The following is a 20,796-nucleotide window of genomic DNA, read 5'->3' as shown; positions in this document are numbered from 1 at the left end:
TGGAGTCTCACTTCCAGAATTTGGGCCCCTCTAGTCCTAGCTCCTCAAGAAGTCTCCGTTCCATTTCTAGCTCCATTCTGCGTTTTCTCTTCCTGCTTTTGGATGGGACTGCACTTTTCCTGGCCGTCAGAGCCCCAGACAAGATCAGCCCCTGTCAAAATTGCAAAGCCAACAAAGTCTATAATTAGAAGTAGGTAAATTTTTTCCAGGGCTCCCTCGCCCCTCTCCCCTTGTCCGTGCACTTTGCTTCTTTCCCTTCTCCTATCAAACTTCCTCCAGCCCTTGGCATTGGAGGTCAGAATGTGCTTTTGAAGATGTTCGCAATGTCATGGAATTTAAGCTAAATCCAAACAGTGATTTTTCGAACATTTTTTCCCTATCAGAACTCTTTCTCACAGTACAATCTTCCATGTAAGTTCAAAATAGAAAACTAATCAAGGTACATTTGCTCTGTGAAAGAGGGGTGTGTCGTGCGTCCAGAGCCCGTTGGTGGGTCCCCTGCCCCACCATCTCTTTGTCATGGCGTGGGGCTTGGAAACCCCTCAGCTGTAGAAATAAAGGTTCCAGGTGGGGTTCCTGATGTGTCCTGAACAACAGAGGTGATCTGCATAACAGGCTAGTCTTCGAGGTCCTTTTGGGCCTAAGACATTATCATAGGCATGGCTCCACCAAATCCCTCTTAGGGTCCCTGTTTATTGCTTCACTGGGAGATTTTGTGCCCCAAAGGAAAACCAACAGTTGTTTCTAATTTATAAGCCAGCTCAAATGGGACAGGTGTCCCCAAAAGTGTGTGTGAACCACTACTGGTGTGACAGATGGCTGCAAGAGACGTGTGGACAGGTATATTTTAAAACTGTGTTAAAGGGTGACTGTTTTTGGCAAGTGATATTACCTGCTTTCCATTCAGGGTAGTGATTTGAAGTCTTCACATTGTATGATTTTATTCAGGTTAAAATGTGAGTCAACTTAGAAGCACAAAGTAAGTAATATTATGGGATGTGCAGGCATGACACCTGTCATAAAGGAGTCATGCAGATGGCTGGAATGTGAAGCTCTGAAATAAAACTTCATGCAGGGAAAGTATATTTGCGAGTTGGTTATTTAGAACCCCGAATATATTTTTCACATTAATAGATTAATAGACTGTAATCATTTTCATTGATTGATAGTCATAAAAGATTTGGTTTCCCAGGAGGACTTCAGAAAGCTCTTTGCAGTGGAGTCTTACGCTGGTTATGATAGAAATGAGAAAAAAACAATACCATAATAATAATAACAGATGAACACTACAGTAAAATTAGAAATCCTTGAAATGTATAACTGAATTCTGATGAGGCAAGGAATTTTTTTTGAGAGAGAGAAAGAGCAAGAGCTAGCAGGGCAGAGGGGCAGAGGGAGAGAGAGAGAATCTCAAACAGACTCCTTGCTGAGCACAGAGCCAGATGTGGGGGGCTTAATCTCATGACCTTCAGATCATGACCTTGAGCTGAAACCAAGAGTCAAGAGTCAGATGCTTAAATGACTGAGCCACCCAGGTGCCCCAAATGAATTTTGATTATAGGAGTTAGGCAAAGGCTTGGTTCGAAATTTTGCTGGGGTGGGGCATCTAGGTGGCTCAGTGGTTGAGCATCTGCCTTTGGATCAGGGCATGATCCCAGGGTCCTGGGATCGAGTCCCGCATTGGGCTCCCTGCAGGGAGCCTGCTTCTCCCTCTGCCTGTGTCTCTGCCTCTCTTTGTGTGTCTCTCATGAATAAATACATAAAATCTTTTTTAAAAAAATAAATTTTGATGAGGTTTCTTGAGAATAAAAAGATCTTATAGGGGCACCTGGCTGGCTCAGTTGGTGGCCCTTGTGACTCTTGACCTCAGGGTAGGTGCAGACTTAAAAATAACAACTTAAAATTCTTTTAAAAAGATTTTAGAGGCTGGTAATTGATCTTCTCATCTCTAATTTAATTTCAGAGCATCTGTCTCTCTCGATCCTAAAAAGACCCACTATGTGTGTTACTCTCATTGGTCATGATCAAGGTAGTTGTTTGGCTCACTGGTGGACTGGAGAGAGGGAGAGGAAAAGAAATAGTCCTGGATTGGTGGGCATGAATTGGAGAACAGTGGGAAGGAAAGAAGGAGGTCAAAAAGGTGGAGGAAACAGTGTGGGAACAAGATGGTTAGAAGTGAATCAGGCAGTAAAGACCCTTGGGCCACAGAGAAGCAATAGGTCCCTGCACGAGATGGATCTGCTGGCCCCCAGGGGGCAGGGCTGGCATAATACAGCTTGGCTGCCAATCAACATGTGTAGGTCAGTGTCCAGTGGTGGGCAGGAGCCAGCTGGGACTGGCCTACAGTTTTTTGTGAGAGCCTGCTATATGCAACTTTTACCAACTTCCCACTCCCAACGCTCAGAGAAGTCCAGTTGGTAGCTAGAAATCAGACCTGGTGGGAAGATTGGCAATATCTATATCCCAGAAACTGGCAAATGCTACATGTCATAAAGACTTTTGTCCCCAAAGAGCCTGTTGTCAACAAATGACCAGCAAGGCACTTGGCATCCCCATGCAACTCGCTGTTCATATTTATAGTTTTTAAGAAGTGGGACCCTAACTTTGTTCATGTCTTTTTTCACCTGCCTTAGGAGCCAGTTTGAGATAGCACCCTGGACTGGGTGAGCCAGCCCTCAACCACTGTGCCTTTATTTTTTTATTTCTTTTTAAAGATTTTATTTATTTATTCATGAGAGAGAGAGAGAGAGAGATAGGCAGAGGGGGAAGCAGACTTCCTGCAGGGAGCCCAATGCGGGACTCGATCCCAGGACCCCGGGATCATGGCCTGAGTCAAAGACAGACGATCAACCACTGAGCCACCCAGGCGTCCTAAATACTGTGTCTTTAAAAATCAGGGGAATGCCTATTTATATGATTAAAGGAGGGTTTGCTTTTTTAAAAAAGTCTCATAAAGAGAAGGCTTCTCTGGCCCAATGTCCTTGGCCTCCTTTCTCACGGCACCTGCCCATTAGCAGCTGCTGGAGCTGTGTATCCTCCACCCCCACACAGTGGTCTGGGTGTTCTCACCACTCCCCCATCATTCAGCATGCTTTCTGACTTTCAAAAACTTGATTCGCATACGACCTCCCATTTGGGATAGAAAAAACAAATGTACACATCCCAAGCTCCTGGGGGAGCGAGCCCCATAGCCATCAAGCTGGGGTTCAACCCCGTAAACCTGGGGTCATCTTGCTTTTAGGACTGGCAGACTCACATAGGTTTCGATTTCTTCATTTTTAAAAAATATTTATTTGAGAGGGAGAGAGAGAGAGAGACACAAGTGGAGGGGGCAGAGGCAGAGGGAGACGAAGAAGCAGACTCCCCCCTGAGCAGGGAGCTTGGTGCGGGGGTTCGATCGCACAACCCCCGAGGATCATGACCTGAGCTGAAACCAAGAGTTGGACACTTAACCGGCTGAGCCACCAGGCGCCCCTGATCCCTTTACTTGTAAAGTGGGAGTGATGACGCTACCACACAATGTTTGCAATGTCTAGTGAGCAGCACAATGCCTGGCGTGTTGAAACGAGACAGCGCATATTTTGAGTGTCCTTTAGGATGAACACGGAGCTTCATCCACATGCTGTAACCTAAGACCATCTGGTCTCATGGGATAGTGCCTGATTATCTGCCCAGGAAAGAACCAGCCTTCATACATGTCTCCTTCCAGATCAGTTTTGCTTCCTCTCCATTGATATGCAGAATGAGTCCCCAGCACACCTGGGGTTCCCGCTTTCCCCTCTCAGCCCCCACACAGTAACTAATAAAAAGCACCTCTTTTCTCCTTGGCTGTGTTCAAAGGAAATGGTCAGATTTTTCCTGGCTTGAAAACCAGCAGAACCTTGCCGTAACCAGCCCGTGCTCTCTCTCTCTTCCCTGTGACTGCTCCTCACTATGGGCTCATCAGTGAGATACTTTATTAGCAAATGTTTGTCGGAGACGTTACCTGCTCTGGTCCAGGCACCATGCTAGCTGCCTACGGATTCTGTTCACCTTCAAGAGAACTCTTTAGTGTTCAGCCTATTTCTTTTTTTTTTTTTAAGATTTTATTTATTTATTCATGAGAGACACACAGAGAGAGATGCAGAGACACAGGCAGAGGGAGAAGCAGGCTCCCTGCAGGGAGCTTGATGCGGAACTCGATCCCAGGACCCTGGGATTATAACCTGAGCCAAAGGCAGACACTCAACCATTGAGCCACCCAGGTGCCCCTGTTCAGCCTCTTTCTGAGGTTAGAGAGGTTGAACATGCCCTGAGGTCCTGCCACAGGGAAATGGTAAGGGCAGCATTTGAAGGCAGGTCTTCCTGACTCTAACACTTGTTCTTCGTCACCTACTTCGTGGTCTCGGACCTAGCAGCAGCAGAGGATCTTCTGCACATCGGGCACCCGACTGGAGCTAGCAGAGCCAAGCAGAAGTCCAGATGCAGGACTTTTGTAAGAGATGCTTCTAGGACCATTATTTCAGCTGCCCAGAAATCATAGCCACTGCTCCACAGATCCTTTGCTCCCAGGCACCAGGGCTCCACTGGGTGGGTATGAGCCCCAAGCAGGGAGGGTGACCCCCTGCCATTCCTCCCAGCCCTGGCAGAGGCCCAGGACATCCGGATACACCTGATGCCACTCTCCCACCACCTGGAGATCCTCGAGAGCCTGGAGTTTCCTGAGGTGAAGCCACGGCTGCAGCCTCTGCTCCACGTGGTCTGTCTCATCTGGGCTACATGCGCGTCCTACCGCTCTCCAGGGCGGCTCACTGTGCTGCTCCAAGAGATCTGCAACCTCCTCATCCAGCAGGTCAGGCATCTGGGACTCCTGGCAGCCTTCCCCAGGGGGTAGGGGGTGTTGCTGGCTGGCACCAGGTCACAGGGAGGAGTAAAGGGTTTGTATTTTTTTCAGGCCAGGGAAATAATGATGGTCCAAAGGATTCTCACACTTCAGTTATTTTACCGTCACTGCCAATAAGCCACAAAGACATTTTCAATGGTGCAGGAATACGTAGGAGGACCAGTCTTCCTTTCCCCTTTGCCCACGACCCAGGATCAGGCAAAGGATGGGTGTGGTGGGTTTCAACCTCTGTGATCTGTGCCCACGGTTGGTGGCAAAGCCCAATAGGTAAGAATGGTGCCTCTAGGGCCAGGCGTCCTTGGTGCCAAATTCTGCATCACCACCTGTTAGCTGTGTGTGCCTGGGCAGGTTACTGACCTGCTCTGTGTAATGGCAAAAAAGAAGAGGACCTATCTCAAAAGCTGGCTGGCTGCAACCAATGTGCTCATGCCCTCCACGTGCTAGTCTGTGACTGTGAGCTACACAGAGACAGCTTCTTGGACCACACACTTCACCCTCCTCCTTCTTAGGGACTCTGTTGCAACTCCAGCCAGCACAGCATAAACCTCAAGGGGTCTATCTGTAAACAGAACTAGGCATCTTAGTGAGGCTTGGGGGAATCTTCCTCCTAAATTAGCTTCAATTACCTCTAAGGAACTGTGACCCTCAGAAAACAATGAACATATATAAAGAGTGATTGGTAACAACTAACCTCTATTGGAGCACATTGTAGCCTGTGACATTCAAGATCTTGGCCACTTTCAGATGAACCCTGTGAGATGGGCAGGGAGAGCCTTATTAATTCATTATTAATATTTAAAGATGTGAGCTAAGGCTCAAGGAGGTTAACTGAGTCACCAAGGATCACCCAAACCAGCTGTGTGACTCCTAGACCAGCACCCTTCCATCACTGCGTGTTTGTCAGCCAAGACTCTTATGGATGAAAGGATAAGAAAATCCAACCCAAAGTAGCAACAGCAAAAAGATAACTTATGGGTTTGTGTACCTCAAAAGCCCAAAGTAAGGCTGGCTCCACCCTGGCTGACAGGAAGGCCTCAGGTAATGTCACCAGGATGTGTTATTTCTGCCTGACCTGTGGTGGTGACGGCAGCTGCCGTGAAGTTTCAGCTTCATAACCTCCTAGGTTCAAGGCTCTTGGGGACAGGTTCAAAGAATTCTTGCTTTTGAATTACTTTACTGTAGAAAGAATGCATACCCAGCCCCAGCCGGCCCAACCAAGGTCACCTCCCAGCCAGTCCTGGACAGTTCAGCTCAAGCTCAGGTCCCAGCCCACCTGCGGAACTGAGGGCGAATTCAGGGGTTTCCTACAGTATGCTCCTGAAAAGTGCTGCTTGGACAATTTTTCAGTTTGGAGTTGGGGGGGGAGGGGTGGGATGGACAGAAATCGTAGTGTCCTGCACCCATGCCTGCTAAACGCCCAAAATCTGTTTGCTCTGTAGGCGTCTAATTATCTCAGCCCAGAGGGCATCCTGAGAGGCGAGGTGGAGGAGAGCCAGAGAAAACTGCAAGTGGCGATGGACACTTTAAACTTCTTCAAGCAGGTGTTCCAGGACAGGAGGGAGAATCTGCATACTTACTTTAAAGAGAACCAGGAAGTCCAGGAGTGGGATTTCCAGTCGGCTTTGGTCTTTGTGCGATTGGATGGCTTCCTGGGGCGGCTGGTCATGGTGCAGGTGGGTGCTGCGGGCGTAAGCAATGAGGGGGATGAATGGGGGAGACCCGGGGGTGGACAGACACTGAATCAGGAAATGTCACTGGGTAGGGGGTTTCTATTAAATGCCACGATAAAAGTGAAATCTGTGTGTGACCTGGTAGAGGAAGAAAGAGGGGCTCCCTATCCCAGAGGGGCTCTGAGAAAGTGGGGAGTGCACAAGGAAATAAATTTTGAAACTCCAGTAGGACTTTCCACAGAAAGGAGCAGGGGAGGGCATGGAGACAGAGAAAATGGAATAATCAAGAAAGCCAGAAGCCGGATCTTACAAGAGACACCCCTTCAATCCTTTGCCAGATCCTGGGGAGTACAAAGGGTTGACCTCTAGCTTTGCCCAAATGTCCCCTCTTCTCATCCCTTCCTCTCTGGGGCAACCACTCCCCCTGCTGTTCGGCCCAGGTGTGCCCGGCCCCAGGCCACCAAGGTGGAATCAGGGCCACCACCCCCTTGCACAGGCTCTCAGGACTGCGGGCAGGGCCTTGGCCCCGGGCACACATGCTAATGATGTGACTTTGCATATAGACAGCTAGTCTAACATGAGGGCATCTAATCTGCTGGGCGTCGGTAAACACAAGCAGTGCTGGCCTCCAGTCTCTCCGGAGTCATTACCCTCACAAGGCTGCTCCTGCTTTCTGAATCAAGGGCACGGATGCATACAAAGCAGTTGCCCCAGTTTAACTAGAGGATGGCTTGAATGTCACCACATCACGTCCTCCTGCCCTTTCTCTCCCCGTCTCCTGTCCTTGGCTCTGGCTCACCTCCCCACTCTCAGGTCAGATCCCACCTCCTCTGTGTTCATCCTTTCTTCCTACCTCTCCCCCTTCCCCTTCTCTCTTCTTTTCTTTTCTTTTCTTTTTTCTTTCTTCTTTCTTTCTTTTCTTTCTTGCCTTCCTCTTGTTAATTCTTTCTGTTTTGTTTTCCTCACCTCTGTATTCAGCCCGTATTTCTATTCCTTTTCCTATGGCTGCCCCTACCCTGCCTTAGCATTTCCTCTCCTCCTCCCTGTTTCTCATCTCCATTTCCAGAATGCTAGCTCTGACGCATCCCCTTGCCCTCTGGCTCCCCCATTGCTCCCCTACTCGGCTCAGTGCAGAGGCTGCGGGGCTATTTTTCTTCTGGGAGTATATTTCATGTGGCCCCATGTATTTCTGTGATCAATGCCTGTTTGAAATGGGATTAATCTGCTCCTCTCCAGCAAGAATTAGCAGAAATCTCACCTTCTTCGTCTTGCCGTTCTAATATGTGGCCACCGAGACATTGGTGGCGGCAATGAACAAATAACACGAGGCTGCATTAGTAAAATGACATCCCATCCGTACCCTCACCCTTCTGTGTGGCTATGTCCAGGGTTATGTTGTAAAAGGGCTGGCTTTTCCCCTCCATGGTTCCCTTGGATTTTCCCCCCCTCTGATTTGTACTGCTTTTCTCTTCGCTCTTTTGCATGAGAAAGTTTTATTGTGCAGATGGACTCTTCCCTCTGGGCACCTGCTAAAGCAAGAGTGGGGGCAGGGCGAGGACGGGGCTGCAGGGCTGGAAGTTGCTGAGCGGAGTCTGCAGGTCTGAGCGCAGAATGATTGTGTTCTCAGATTACCATCCAACCCCCCTTCTCCTCCCCTCCTTCCTTCCCTTTCCCCCCTCCTCCTCCCTTCCTCCCCCTTTGCCTCCTCCCCTTCCTCCTCCCTCTACTCCCCTTGCCCTCCCTCCTCTCCCTCCTCCCCCTCATCAGGATACAGCAGATCTCTTATAGAGCCAACCCTAGGGGAGGGAAGGGAAGAATAGGAAAATCAAGAACTAACATGTTTGGCAGCCTACCTCCAGCCAGAGCTAAGTACCAATGCCCTCACCAAGTGTGACGCATAAATTCACTTGCCCAGTCACACCGCGCAGGGAGCTGTGGTTGGGATTTGTAGCCAGGGGCATGTTGTCTTTCCAGTAGGGAGTCTGAAGGTCCCTGTCCCTCTGTCCTGCTTCCTTCCTTGCGTTGAGAGGGTTTCAGACTGATCTTGTGCTTTTCTTCTGCCCTCATTCGCTTGATTCTGCCCTTTGGGACCCTATTTCTACCACCTGATCCCCACATCTTTTTTTCTAAATAAGTCATTTGGGTCAAATTATAACCCCCCTTCCATGAGAGGGCCTTATTTATTTGACTTTAGGACTTCCTAAGGAAATCCCAAAAGTATATGCCAGCTTTGCAATTGGAACAGTCAAAATTCAAAGAGCTAAAGAGGGGTTCAGCTGCCTCTTGATTCCGTCCCTCATCGTACCTTCCTGTTGGGTGCTCCAGTGCACACTCATGCCCACACACACACACACACCATGTGCATACACACCACAATACATGCACATACCCCAAACACTCACCCCCATGTGTATACACACTCACACTGTATCCATACATATCACGTGCATACACACCCCAAACTCACACATACACCACGTGCATACATGCTCCCACATATAGCATGCACGCCCCCCCCCTCCACACACACACAGCCTCCACACATTTCATTTTTGTGCCGTGGCCACGGAGATGCCGCAGACCCCCTGTTTGTGTTTCTGCCTGCAGTCTCTTCCTTCCGAGCAATGTCCTAAGCAGCTTGGAGAGAACCCTCATTTCTTTCATTATAAAATTGCTGTAAAGCTGTGATTCACTTGGAGACAAAATGATTTCCTGCTGAGGCTTTATGCGAGGTGATTAGCAGGGAGAGAGGTAATCAGCTGACCTAATATGCACCGAGTTTCCTCGCTCCTTCTACCATCTGCAGCCCTCTGCCGCCTGCCTTCATCCCCAGCCTAATTGGGGCGGCTTCCCTTTCAGCCAGGCCCGAGCCTGGGACCGCGCAGGAGACCATTAGCCGCGGAAGGTCAGCCACTGTCGAAAGGTAAAGAAAACAGACTTTTACCCGACGACCTTTTGAGATTCTCCTCTATGAATGCCTGCTTTGTGCTCTCCCTTAATGAATTCTGAAGACATTTCTTTTAAGATCGGGTGGCGTGACCTCTCCTTCCAAAACGGGCCTGTGTTTGTGGGGTTGGTCATCATCCCCACGGTTGACTCCAAGCCTCACAGGCCACAGCGCAGATGGAGCCCTCCCCCTCCCCCCTATTCAGCTTTGCTCAGTTGTTCCTAGGAATGGGACCCAGTCTGCCAGCCGCCTGCCTGGGACCCCAGGCTCTTTGGGGGATCCGGCTGGGAGGGGGCAGCTGTCTATCCAGCTGTTAGACCTCTCCTGCTCACCAACCTGTTCTAGTGACATCAGCGTGATGGTAAATCATGACAGTGGCCCCCACGTATTGAAGCCACACCAGCACATTTGCTGTGACACACGGTGGCCCAGGGCAAGTCAGGTGGTAGCCCACCACATGGTGTGCACGCACGTGGAAGGGAGGTTTATTTAGGAAGGCGAAGTGTCTTGCTTTACATGTAGCTGGGAAATAGCAGACCAGGGTGGTGGGGCCCAGGGCCTTTGGGCCCTTGGTCCCAAGCTTGTGAACTTTATGTGTCTACTGGCCTGAAGAGCAAAAATGGATATTTCTTCAATGTCATTGAAGCCTCACATGGGCCTTAATGGCCTTTTATCTGTGTTGTGAGGACCTCTAGATAAACAACGAAAGGAACTGACATTCAAATCATGTTAAGAATCAAAGCTGTATACATAAACCACATTCTGTATGTTGGTAAATTGAACACCAATAAAAAATAAATTTATTATAAAAAAAGCTATTAAATGAAAAAAAAAAAAAGAATCAAAGCTGTAGTCGCCATCGTTACGACGAATCTGTTTCGACAGTTGGGAGGCAACTTTCCGCCTGATTCAGGAACCTGCTCTACAGTGTCTGTGATGTCTGACTTCTACTAAAATCCGTGCCCTGATGGAGAGCTCACTACCTATCTCAACGCCCATTCTACAGTTGGGCATTTCTAGGTGTTAGACAGTGCTGCTTTCTTAGGTGGAACCTCATGACGTTGCCATTTCGTATAACCCAACATGGTCAAATACAAGATGCAATCTACAAATTGAGGTCAAATCCACTTTTTCGCCCTGTCCCCTCTTTTGCCTGGTTTGTGCCCGCCGCCTAGGACCATTCTAGCTTCTGCCTTGCACTCGACCCAGGCCCTTCAAACATTTAAAAGCACAGTTCCATTGTGCTATGTAATGAATGCTCTTCTCTTGTCTAATTTTTCTTATTTTTTCCAATTGCTCCTGAGTTGCTGGTTCATAGGTTCTCTGCCCACCTGTCATCTTTCCCTGGAGGTGCTGTAGCTCAGTGCAAGCTTACAGATTGTATAGTTTTTCTTTTTCTCTTTTTAAAGATTTTATTTATTCACGAGATACACAGAGAGAGAGAGGCAGAGACACAGGCAGAGGGAGAAGCAGGCTCCCTGCGGGGAGCCCGATGTGGACTTGATCCAGGACCCTGGGGTCATGCCCTGAGGCAAAGGCAGACACTCAACCCCTGAGTCACCCAGGTGTCCCTAGTTTTTCATTCAACAAATATTTCTTCAGCGTTGAGGATTCTTCCAGGGTCTGAAGGTACCGTGGTACCTCTGGGGCCCCAAGACCATGCTTCAAGTATTCTTGAGAATAAAACAGTGCCACAAAACACAATCTCGTTTTCCGATGTAATCACGCATATCGAGATGCATCTGTCTTTTAACGTGGTTAGAGAGTCTTTGCCTCAAAAACTGAAATTGACTTCCACGGAATTAGGAAAGATAAGTACCCAGGTGACATTCCACCGCACAAATCCCTTTCTCCTATCACACTGATTACAACTAAACACTTTTTGAATGATTTGATTTACTATTTAAGTCAATTTCATTTAAATCAAATTCATTTCTGTTTTCCTCCATGTATATGAAGTCGAAACGGGTTTTTAAGTAAAGATTGCCCCATTTCCCACTGTCAGAGATAAGACCGCCAGTCTGGGTGTGTGTCTTCCTTCCCCCTGGCTGGTTCTCTCCTCTTTACTCCTGCCTGACCCTGAGCATAGCCGACCACAAAGGTTGTCAGATGGGCTGCCCAGGCTGCAAGGGGCCCTCCTAGCAACATGGGGCAAACCAGCCCCACTTCGCACTTCCTGGTGCCTCTGTCACTGTTGCTGGACTTGGTGTCCCAGCAATAGAAAGGAGTCGGGCAGGCTTTCACTAGGCTGATGGGTCAGCCCTTGGCGGTGGCCCCTGGCAGCAAGGATTTCCTGGAATGGAACCAGGACCCGCTGGGTCTTCTGCATTGTGACGTAGTGTTCCCTCTACCTGCCCTTCAGACTCTCTCAGGGTAGAAGGCCTCCTACCCCCACTCCCGAGGGTCCACACCAAATGCTTGCCAAAACCACCCAAAGGTCATGATTATTTTCTTCTATCCTGTTAAAGACATACACGCCTAGATGGGAAGTTGTAATGTGGAGAAAGTCGATTTGCAGGTTCTGTGCTTTTAGATGGGTGGGTCCTCGTGAGAGAGAAACCCAGTCTGTCCTGTTAGCAAGGAGGACTCCTGTCTGATGAAGTGGCTTCTGGGGACTTGGGAGGGTCCACCTGTCACTTAATTCTGAGCACGGCCGGGACACTGCACATCAACGACTACAGTGACAGTAATCCACACTTACTGCATATTAGGTGTGTGCCAGGCACTGGCCTAAATCCTAAGCCAGCACTGACTTATTTCACTTATTTCACTCCCGCTGTTATTATCCTGTTACGGATGAAGAAACCCAACGCAGAAATGTCAAGTAATTGCCCACCGTCCCCCAGCTGTCCACATGGTGTCTCGTGCCGCTGACTCTTGCCAAAGAACCCTGCACGGGACTTTTCTCAGCAGGGGTGGTTGCTGGGAATGTTGGTGTCTGCCTCTTGGTTTGTCCTCAGAACTATTTGGAGGACCCACTTTCCATCAATATGCCCTAAGATAGCTGTCCTTTTAGAACCAGACAGCCTGTTCCGTTTGAAATTGATTTTTTAAAAAATTGGAAGTAAAGCCACCAATCATGCAAATAATGTTGTTATATTTTATTATTTATCCAAGAACCCGGAAAGAGGCTGAAGCATAAATTTGATTTTTTTTTGTTTGTGTGAATCTTATTTACATGTCCTTTCTCTTGGCTGTGTGAGTTTCACCAGGAGTTATTTATACCAACCCAATCTAATAATAAGGTCCCGATACTAATCAGCCTTCATATTTTCCTAAGCAACCACCACCCCCGTGGTTTCTAGCACTTCCTGTACTAATGTGTTATCTACTGCTGTTCCTGTTGTTATTATTTTTATTTTATTTCTAAACATTTTATTTATTTCAGAGAGAAACAGAGAGAGTACAAGCAGGGAGGGGGGAGAGGGAGAAGCAGGCTCCCCACTGATGGGAGCCCAATGCAAGACTCAATCCCAGGACCCTGAGATCACGACCCGCACTGAAGGCAGATGCTTAACTCACTGAGCCACACACAGATGCTCCTCTTGTTACTGTTTTAACTATTTTGTGACTTGCCCCCTACAGGATCTCCTGAAGACAACCCTGGATTTCCACAAACTGGGAAAGCTTGAGTTTAGTGGAATCCGAGGAAACGCCCTGAGTCAGCAGGTCCAACAAATGCATGGTGAATTTCAAGAGCTGTACAGGGTCTTCGAAGAGTCTTCCTATGACTGCTTGGACCCCCAGAGCACGGTGAGGCTTGGAAAGGCAGACTTGGGAGCTGCTTCTTTCTCAGATGGCCCCGGGGCAGTAAGGTCTGGGTGTTTGCTTACATTTTCCCTGTGTATTTCCTTAGGCCCTATGACCCCAGGGGTTTTCACAGAGACCACTCACAGTTATTCTAGGTCAGGAGAAAGATCAGGAGGGGTCTTTTCTAACTGCTGATGGTACCAAGGGTTTCTGAGACGCTGAGATGAGCATGGGATGACAGTGGAGGCGGGTGCTGCCCTGTAGCTGGCAAAGCTATTGGCTTGGAGTGGGGAGTGCTCCGTGGAGGCCAGGCACACCCGGACAGAATTTCATCAGTGGCTTGGGGAGGGGTGAGCCAAGCAGGAGCTGAGTTGTTCTGAGCTCAAGAGGGTCCTCAAGAGGAGGAAAGGGCCAGAGTTGCAGTTTCCAGCTGCCCAGGAGCCTACATGTCACCTGTAGCCCTGGGAAATCTGAGACTTGTGAGTCCGAGCTTGAAAGGGGGGGGGGGGGGAGAGGGGAAGCAGCAGAAGGGTCAGTACAGAAACAGGGAATGGAATGCCCCGAGAAGGGAATAGCTGAATCATGGGAGAAGGAATTGCAAGAGTATTGGGGGGAAGAAGAGAAAGAAATTGAGCAGAAATCTGCTCTGAGCACCTTCAGACAGTGGGGGATGCGTTGGCCAAACATAGAAGATGGCACTTTCTAAAAATTCCACGAGTCTGAAGTAGGAAAAAAAGGGGGGGAGGGCAGGTAACAAAACAGCATATATACTGTGTGTTTCCCCACCAGATGATAATATTAAGAACACACCAAATCCTACTATAGTGTTAATGTGGTTGGGTTTGAGAGGAGGAAAATGCTGTGCTTTTCTATTCTTGTCTTTTCTTAAGAATATGCATCAGTGTTGTGCAGCAGGAATAACAGATAATAGTGATGGCACAGATTAGAGATTTGAGTTAACAGAGTTTCTTTGAAAATTGGTGCAACCTAAGAAAGAGAACACACTTTGGACTGCCCAGTAAAATAAAATAATTGAGAAAGTCATGTGCCTAAGTTCAAAATATGTGTCTATTCATCATGGATCTGAAATTTACATTTAACTGGGTATCTTCTATGTACCTTTGCTTGCTAAATTTGGCAACCTTGGAAACAATGGCTAGCTGCCTCTTAACCAATTAAAGCATACTTAGAAGAAATAGTGGGTATTAGCTTAATTAGCTAGCTTTCCTCCCAGTGGCCAGATTAGTTTGTTTACACTAAAAAAAAAAAAAAAAATAGGATTTTGACTTGGGGGAGGAGGGAAAGTAGGTGGTCAGAGCAGAAGAGCCTCATTGCTGGGGCTGCCCCTGCTGAGGTAGACTTTGGAGTGACATGAGCTGGCCCTGGACTTCAGGAGGTCATAGAGGGGCCCAGAAAGGGAGTGACACGGTGCCAACCTCCCATCCCACTCGCTTTACCATTTTGCCTTGTGCCTAAGAAAACGAATACTGCAATAATAGGGTCACTGTCTGTGTGGGTAAAAACTAATCCACGGCAAGGTGATGTTTAAAAAATTAAAATAAGGGCTCCTGGGTAGCTCAGTGGTTGAGCGTCTGCCTTTGACTTAGGTTGTGATCCTGGGGTCCTGGGATGGAGTCCCACATGGGTCTGCCTGCAGGGAGCCTGCTTCTCCCTCTGCCTGTGTCTCTGCCTCTCTCTGTGTGTCTCTCATGAATAAATAAATAAAATTTTTTTATAAAAAGAAAAAATAAATCCTTGGTGTAGCCACTTTAAGTATAAAGCTTGTCAGAAAGAGCACAGTGGGATTGGCCTTGAGGAAACCATTGTCTTATGACCCTGTGACATCTCTTTAGGAATTTGAAAATGACGTGTCTGAATTTAACCAGAGAGTAGAAGATCTTGACCGAAGACTGGGGACTGTGTTCAGTCAAGCCTTCGATGATGCCCCTGGTTTGGAACATGCCTTTAAGGTTTGTGCAGTAGGTTGGGGTGCTCTTGCTGGGCTCTATCCTCACACCCCCACCCTCAGTGGTGGAGGGCAAGGATCCTCTTCCCACTGTTTTGTTCCCATGGAGAGTAATTATTCCCATCAATCATGCAGAGAGGTACTGTGGGCGAACCAGGGCAAGGGACTGGGGTGGAGGTGGGGGGTTGGGACTAGGCTCCCCGGGTTGATAATTAATGATTTTCTAGAAACACAGCAATGGGGGTACCTGGGTGGCTCAGTGGTTGAGCATCTGCCTTTGGCTCAGGTTGTGATCCCAGGGTCCTGGGATTGAGTCCCACATCGGGCTCCCTGCATGGAGCCTGCTTCTCCCTCTGCCTGTGTCTCTGCCTCTCTCTCTGTGTCTCTCATCAATAAATAAATAAATAAATAAATAAATAGTCTTAAAGAAAACAAAAGAAACACAGTGACCTAAAAATACTTTTCAGGAGAGTTACTCTGGAGGGGCTGGGCTGGCTTAGGCAGAAGAGCATGCAACTCTTCTTTTTTTAATTTTAATTTGATTTTATTGAAATTCAAGTTAATCTATAGTGTATTCTTAGTTTCAGATGTAGAATTTAGTGATTCGTCAGTTGCATGTGACATCCAGTGCTCATTATAAGTTCCTCCTTCATGCCCATCACCCAGTTACCCCATCCCTCACCCCATCTCCAGTGACCCTATTTGTTTCTTATAGTTAAGTCTCTTGTGGTTTGTCTCCCTCTCTGTTTTTATCTTACTTCATTTTTCCTTCCCTTCCTCTATGTTCACTTGTTTTGTTTCTTAAATTCCACATATGAGTGAAATCACATGATAATTGTCTTTCTCTGACTTATTTCACTGAGCATAATAAGCTCTTTGGCTCATCCACATTGTTGCAAATGGCAAGATTTCATTCTTTCTAATGGCTGAGTAACATTCTGTTATATATATATATATAATAGTATATAATATATACACACATTTTTGTGTATATATCCATTTTTCCATTGATGGACATCTAAGATCTGGGCTATTTCCATATTTTGGCTATTGTGGACATTACTGCTATAAACACTGAGGTGCAGATGCTCTTCGAATCACTACTTCTGTATCCTTTGGATAAATACCTAGTAGTGCAATTGCTGGGTCATAGGGTAGCTCTATTTTTAATTTCTTGAGGACCCTCCATACTGTTTTCCAGAGTGGCTGTACCAGCTTGCATTCCCACCAACAGTATTAGAGGGTTCCCCTTTCTCCACATCCTTTCCAACATTTGTTGTTTCCCGTCTTGTTAATTTTCACCATTCTCACTGGTGTGAGGTGGGATCTCATTGTGGTTTTGATGTGTATTTCCCTGATTAGAGTGATGTGAAGCATTTTTCCCCCCTGTGTCTGTTGGCCAGGTGTATGTCTTCTTTGGAGAAACATCTGTTCATATCTTCTGCCCATTTCTTAACTAGATTTTTGTTTTTTAAGTGTTGAGTTCGATGAGTTCTTTATAGAGTTTCAATACTAGCCCTTTGTCATTTGGAAATATCTTCTCCCATTCTGTAGGTTGTCTTTTAGTTTTGTTGTTTCCTTTGCTGTGCAGAAGCTTTTTATCTTGATGAAGTCCCGCATAGATCATTTTTGCTTTTGTTTCCCTTGCCTCTGGAGACATGTCTAGTAAAAAGTTGCTGCAATTGAGGTCAAAAAGGTTGCTAGGTTCTCCTCTAGGATTTTAATGAATTCCTGTCTCATATTTAGGTCTTTCATCCATTTTGAGTTTATCTTTGTGTATGGTATAAAGGAATGGTCCAGTTTTATTCTTCTCCATGTGACTGTCCAATTTTCCCCACACCATTTATTGAAGAGACTATCTCTTTTCCGTTGGATATTCTTTCCTGCTTTGCCGAAAATTAGTTGATCATAGAGTTGACGGTCCATTTCTGGGTTCTCCATTCTCTTCCATTGATCTATGTGTCTGTTTTTGTGCCATGCTGTGTTGATGATTACACCTTTGTTTTGTTTTTTTAAAGATTTTATTTATTTATTCATGAGAGACACAGGGAGAGAGGCAGAGATACAGGCAGAGGGAAAAACAGGCTCCTCCTTGCGGGAGCCTTAAGTGGGACTCAATCCTGAGACCAGGATTATGCCCTGAGCCCAAGGCAGATGCTCAACCACTGAGCCACCCAGGTGCCCTGATGATTACAGCTTTTAAATAGAGTTTCAAGTCTGGAATTGTGATGCCTCCAGCTTTGGTTTTCTTTCTCAACATCCCTTTGGATATTTAGGGTCTTTTCTGATTCCATATAAATTTTTAGAATAGTTTGTTCAAGCTCTGAAAAATGCTGGTGTTATTTTGCCAGAGATTGCATTGAATGTGTATGTTGCTTTGGGTAGTATAGATATTTTAACAATATTTGTTCTTTCAATCCATGAACGTGGAATGTTTTTCCATTTCTTTGTGTCTTCCTCAATTTCTTTCATAAGTGTTCTATAGTTTTCAGTGTATATATCATTGACTCCTTTGGTTAGGTTTATTCCCAGATATCTTATGGCTTTTGATGCAATTATAAGTGGAATCGATTCTTTGATTTCTCTTTCTGCTGCTTCATTGCTGATGTATAGAAATGCAGCAGCAGACTTCCATGCATTGATTTTATATCCTAAAATTTGCTGAATTCCTGTATCAGTTTTAGCAATTTTTTGGTGGAGTCTTCCAGCTTTTCTACGTAGAGTGTTATATTGTCTCTGAAGAGTGAAAGTTTGACTTCTTCTTTGCTTTTTGGATGCCTCTTATTTATTTATTTTTGTTGTTATTGTCTGATTGCTGAGGCTAGGACTTCCAGTACTATGTTGAGCAACAGTGATGAGAGTGAACACCTCTATCATGTTCCTGACCTCAGGGGAAAAGCTCTCAGTTTTTCCCCATTGAGGATGATATTAGCTGTGGGTCTTTTGTGGGTCTTTTGTACGTGACCTTTATGATGTTGAGGTATGTGCCCTCTATCCTTACTTTGTTGTGCTTTTTTTTTTTTTATCAAGAAAGGATGCTGTATTTTGTCAAATGCTTTTTCTGCATCTATTGAGAAGATCAGATGGTTCTTGCCCTTTCTTTTATTAATGTGATGTATCACATTAATTGATTTGCAGATGTTGAACTACCCTTGAAGCCCAGAAATAAACCCCACTCTGGTCATGGTGAATAATTCTTTTAATGTACTGTTGGATCCGATTACCTAGTATCTTGTTTAGAATTTTTGCATCCATGTTCATCAGAGACATTGGTCTATAATTCTCCTTTTTAGTGGGGTCTTTGGCTTTAGAATCAAGGTAATGTTAGCCGCCTAGAATGAGTTCGGAAGTTTTCCTTCCATCTATATTTTTTGGAACAGCTTCAGAAGAATGGATATTAATTCTTCTTTAAATGTTTGGTAGAATTCCCCTGGGAAGCCTTTTAGTCCTGGACTCTTGTTTGTTGGATTTTTGACTACTGATTCAATTTCTTTGCTAGTTATGGGTCTGTTCAGATTTTCTATTTCTTCCTGTTTCAGTTGTGGTAGTTTATATGTTTCTAGGAATTTATTTATTTCTTCCAGGTTGCCTGATTTGTTGGCATATAATAGCTCATAATATTCTCTTAAAATTGTTTGTATTTCTACAGTGTTGGTGTGATCTCTCCTCTTCCATTCATGATTTTATTTATTTGGGTTCATTCTCTCTTCTTTTTGACATGTCTGGCTGTTTATCAATCTCGTTAATTCTTTCAAAGAACCAGCTCCTAGTTCTGTTGATCCATTCTACTGTTTTTGTAATTTCTATATCATTGATTTCTTCACTAATCTTTATTATTTCCCTTCTTCTGCTGGACTTAGGCTTTATTTGCTGTTCTTTTTCCAGCTCCTTTGAGTGTAAGGTTAGGTTGTATATTTGAGACTTCTCTTGTTTCTTGAAGAAGGCCTGTATTACAGAGTATTTCCCTCTTAGGAACAGCCTTTGCTGCATCCCAAAGGTTTTGGACTGTCGTGTTTTCATTTTCACTTGCCCCTATGTGTTTTTTAAATTCTTCTTTAACTTCTTTGTCGACCCATTCATTCTTTATTAGGATGCTCTTTAACCTCCATGTATTTGTGGTCCTTCCAAATTTCTTCTTGTGGTTGCCTTCAAGTTTAATAGTGTTGTGGTCTGAAAATTTGCATGGTATGATCTCAGTCTTTCTGTACTGTTGAGTCCTGATTTGTGACCCGGTATGTGGTCTACTCTGGAGAATGTTCCAAGTGCATTTGAGAAGAATGTGTGTTCTGCTGCTTTAGGACAAAATGTTCTGAATATTATCTGTGAAGTCCCATCTGGTCCAGTGTGTCTTTCAAAGGCCTTGTTTCCCTGTTGATCTTCTCTTTGGATGATTTGTCTGTTGCTATGAGTAGAGTATTAAAGTCCCCTACTATTATTGTATTATCATCAATGAGTTTCTTTAAGTTTGTTATTAATTGATTTATATATTTGGCTGCGCCCAAGTTAGATATTTGTTTACATAAATATTTACAATTGTTAGATCTTCTTATTGGATGGACCAATATGATATTATTGGTATATCATAATAATGATATAGTGTCCTTCTTCATCTCTTATTATAGTCTTTGGTTTAAAATCTAGTTTGATATAAGTATGGCCACTCTGGCTTTCTTTTGATGTCCATAAGCCTGATCAATGGTTCTCCACCCCCTCATTTTCAATCTGGAGGTCTCTTTGGGTCTAGAAGGGATCTCTTGTAAACATATCAATGGGTCTTGTTTTTTTTTTTATCTATTCTGATATCCTGTGTCTTTTGATTAGAGAATTTAGTCTACTTTCATTCACAATAATTATTGAAAGATATGAATTTAGTGCCATTATATTACCTGTAAAGTTGCTGTTTCTGCAGATCTTCTCTGTTCCTTTCTAGCCTTTGTTACTTTTGGTCTTTCTTTCCCACAGAAGAGCATGAGACTCTTGATCTTGGGGTCATGGGTTCAAGCCTCACATTGAGTGTAGAGTTTACTTAAATAAATAAATAAACTTTTTAAAAAAAGAATTTATTCTGGAATGCTCTCTCTGGGCCTTATCAGTACAATGGCCATTAAAAGTGGAGAAGCCTGCTATGGTCCCCACCCTGAATCCATGGCTCTGCTGTACCCTGCTATTTAACCAGTGCTGCACGGTTGACTGAAGCTGGAGAAAACCCTACGTAACTGGTTATAGCAGTCAGCTACTAGCAACTAGAATAAGAAGACTCTACCTTTGCCCTGTATAACAGGGAAGGAGCAAAATGGAACAAGAATAGGGAGGAGGCTTAGGATGATGAGTAGACAAATGGCTGCACACTGAGAATTCTGAGTCATAAGACATGACACTTTCATAGCATGTGATCGATCTTTTATTAACTACAAAGGAACTTACTCTGTAAAGACTTAAGAATTAGATCCAGGGGGATCTCTGGGTGGCGCAGTGGTTTGGCACCTGCCTTTGGCCCAGGGCGCGATCCTGGAGACCCGGGATCGAATCCCGCGTCAGGCTCCCGGTGTATGGAGCCTGCTTCTCCCTCTGCCTGTGTCTC

At 45.6% G+C, this 20,796-nt stretch overlaps 1 protein-coding gene across 1 annotated transcript in view; it reads left to right on the top strand.

Moving 5' to 3' along the window:
* The window catches only part of DNAH9 (dynein axonemal heavy chain 9), a 325,287-nt gene that overhangs the window by 13,126 nt on the left and 291,365 nt on the right, over positions 1-20,796 (top strand). The window contains exons 5-8 of the mRNA XM_055307050.1: positions 4,620-4,831; positions 6,322-6,555; positions 13,085-13,252; positions 15,103-15,219. Coding sequence (XP_055163025.1) covers positions 4,620-4,831; positions 6,322-6,555; positions 13,085-13,252; positions 15,103-15,219 — 731 coding nt within the window. The remainder of the gene's footprint in view (positions 1-4,619; positions 4,832-6,321; positions 6,556-13,084; positions 13,253-15,102; positions 15,220-20,796) is intronic.

Source organism: Nyctereutes procyonoides, unplaced genomic scaffold (assembly GCF_905146905.1).
Source record: "Nyctereutes procyonoides isolate TBG_1078 unplaced genomic scaffold, NYPRO_anot_genome, whole genome shotgun sequence".
In the NCBI taxonomy this organism is placed as follows: domain Eukaryota; kingdom Metazoa; phylum Chordata; class Mammalia; order Carnivora; family Canidae; genus Nyctereutes; species Nyctereutes procyonoides.
The sequence above is the reverse complement of the archived record's forward strand: the minus strand, read 5'-3'. Positions and strand labels throughout refer to the sequence as shown.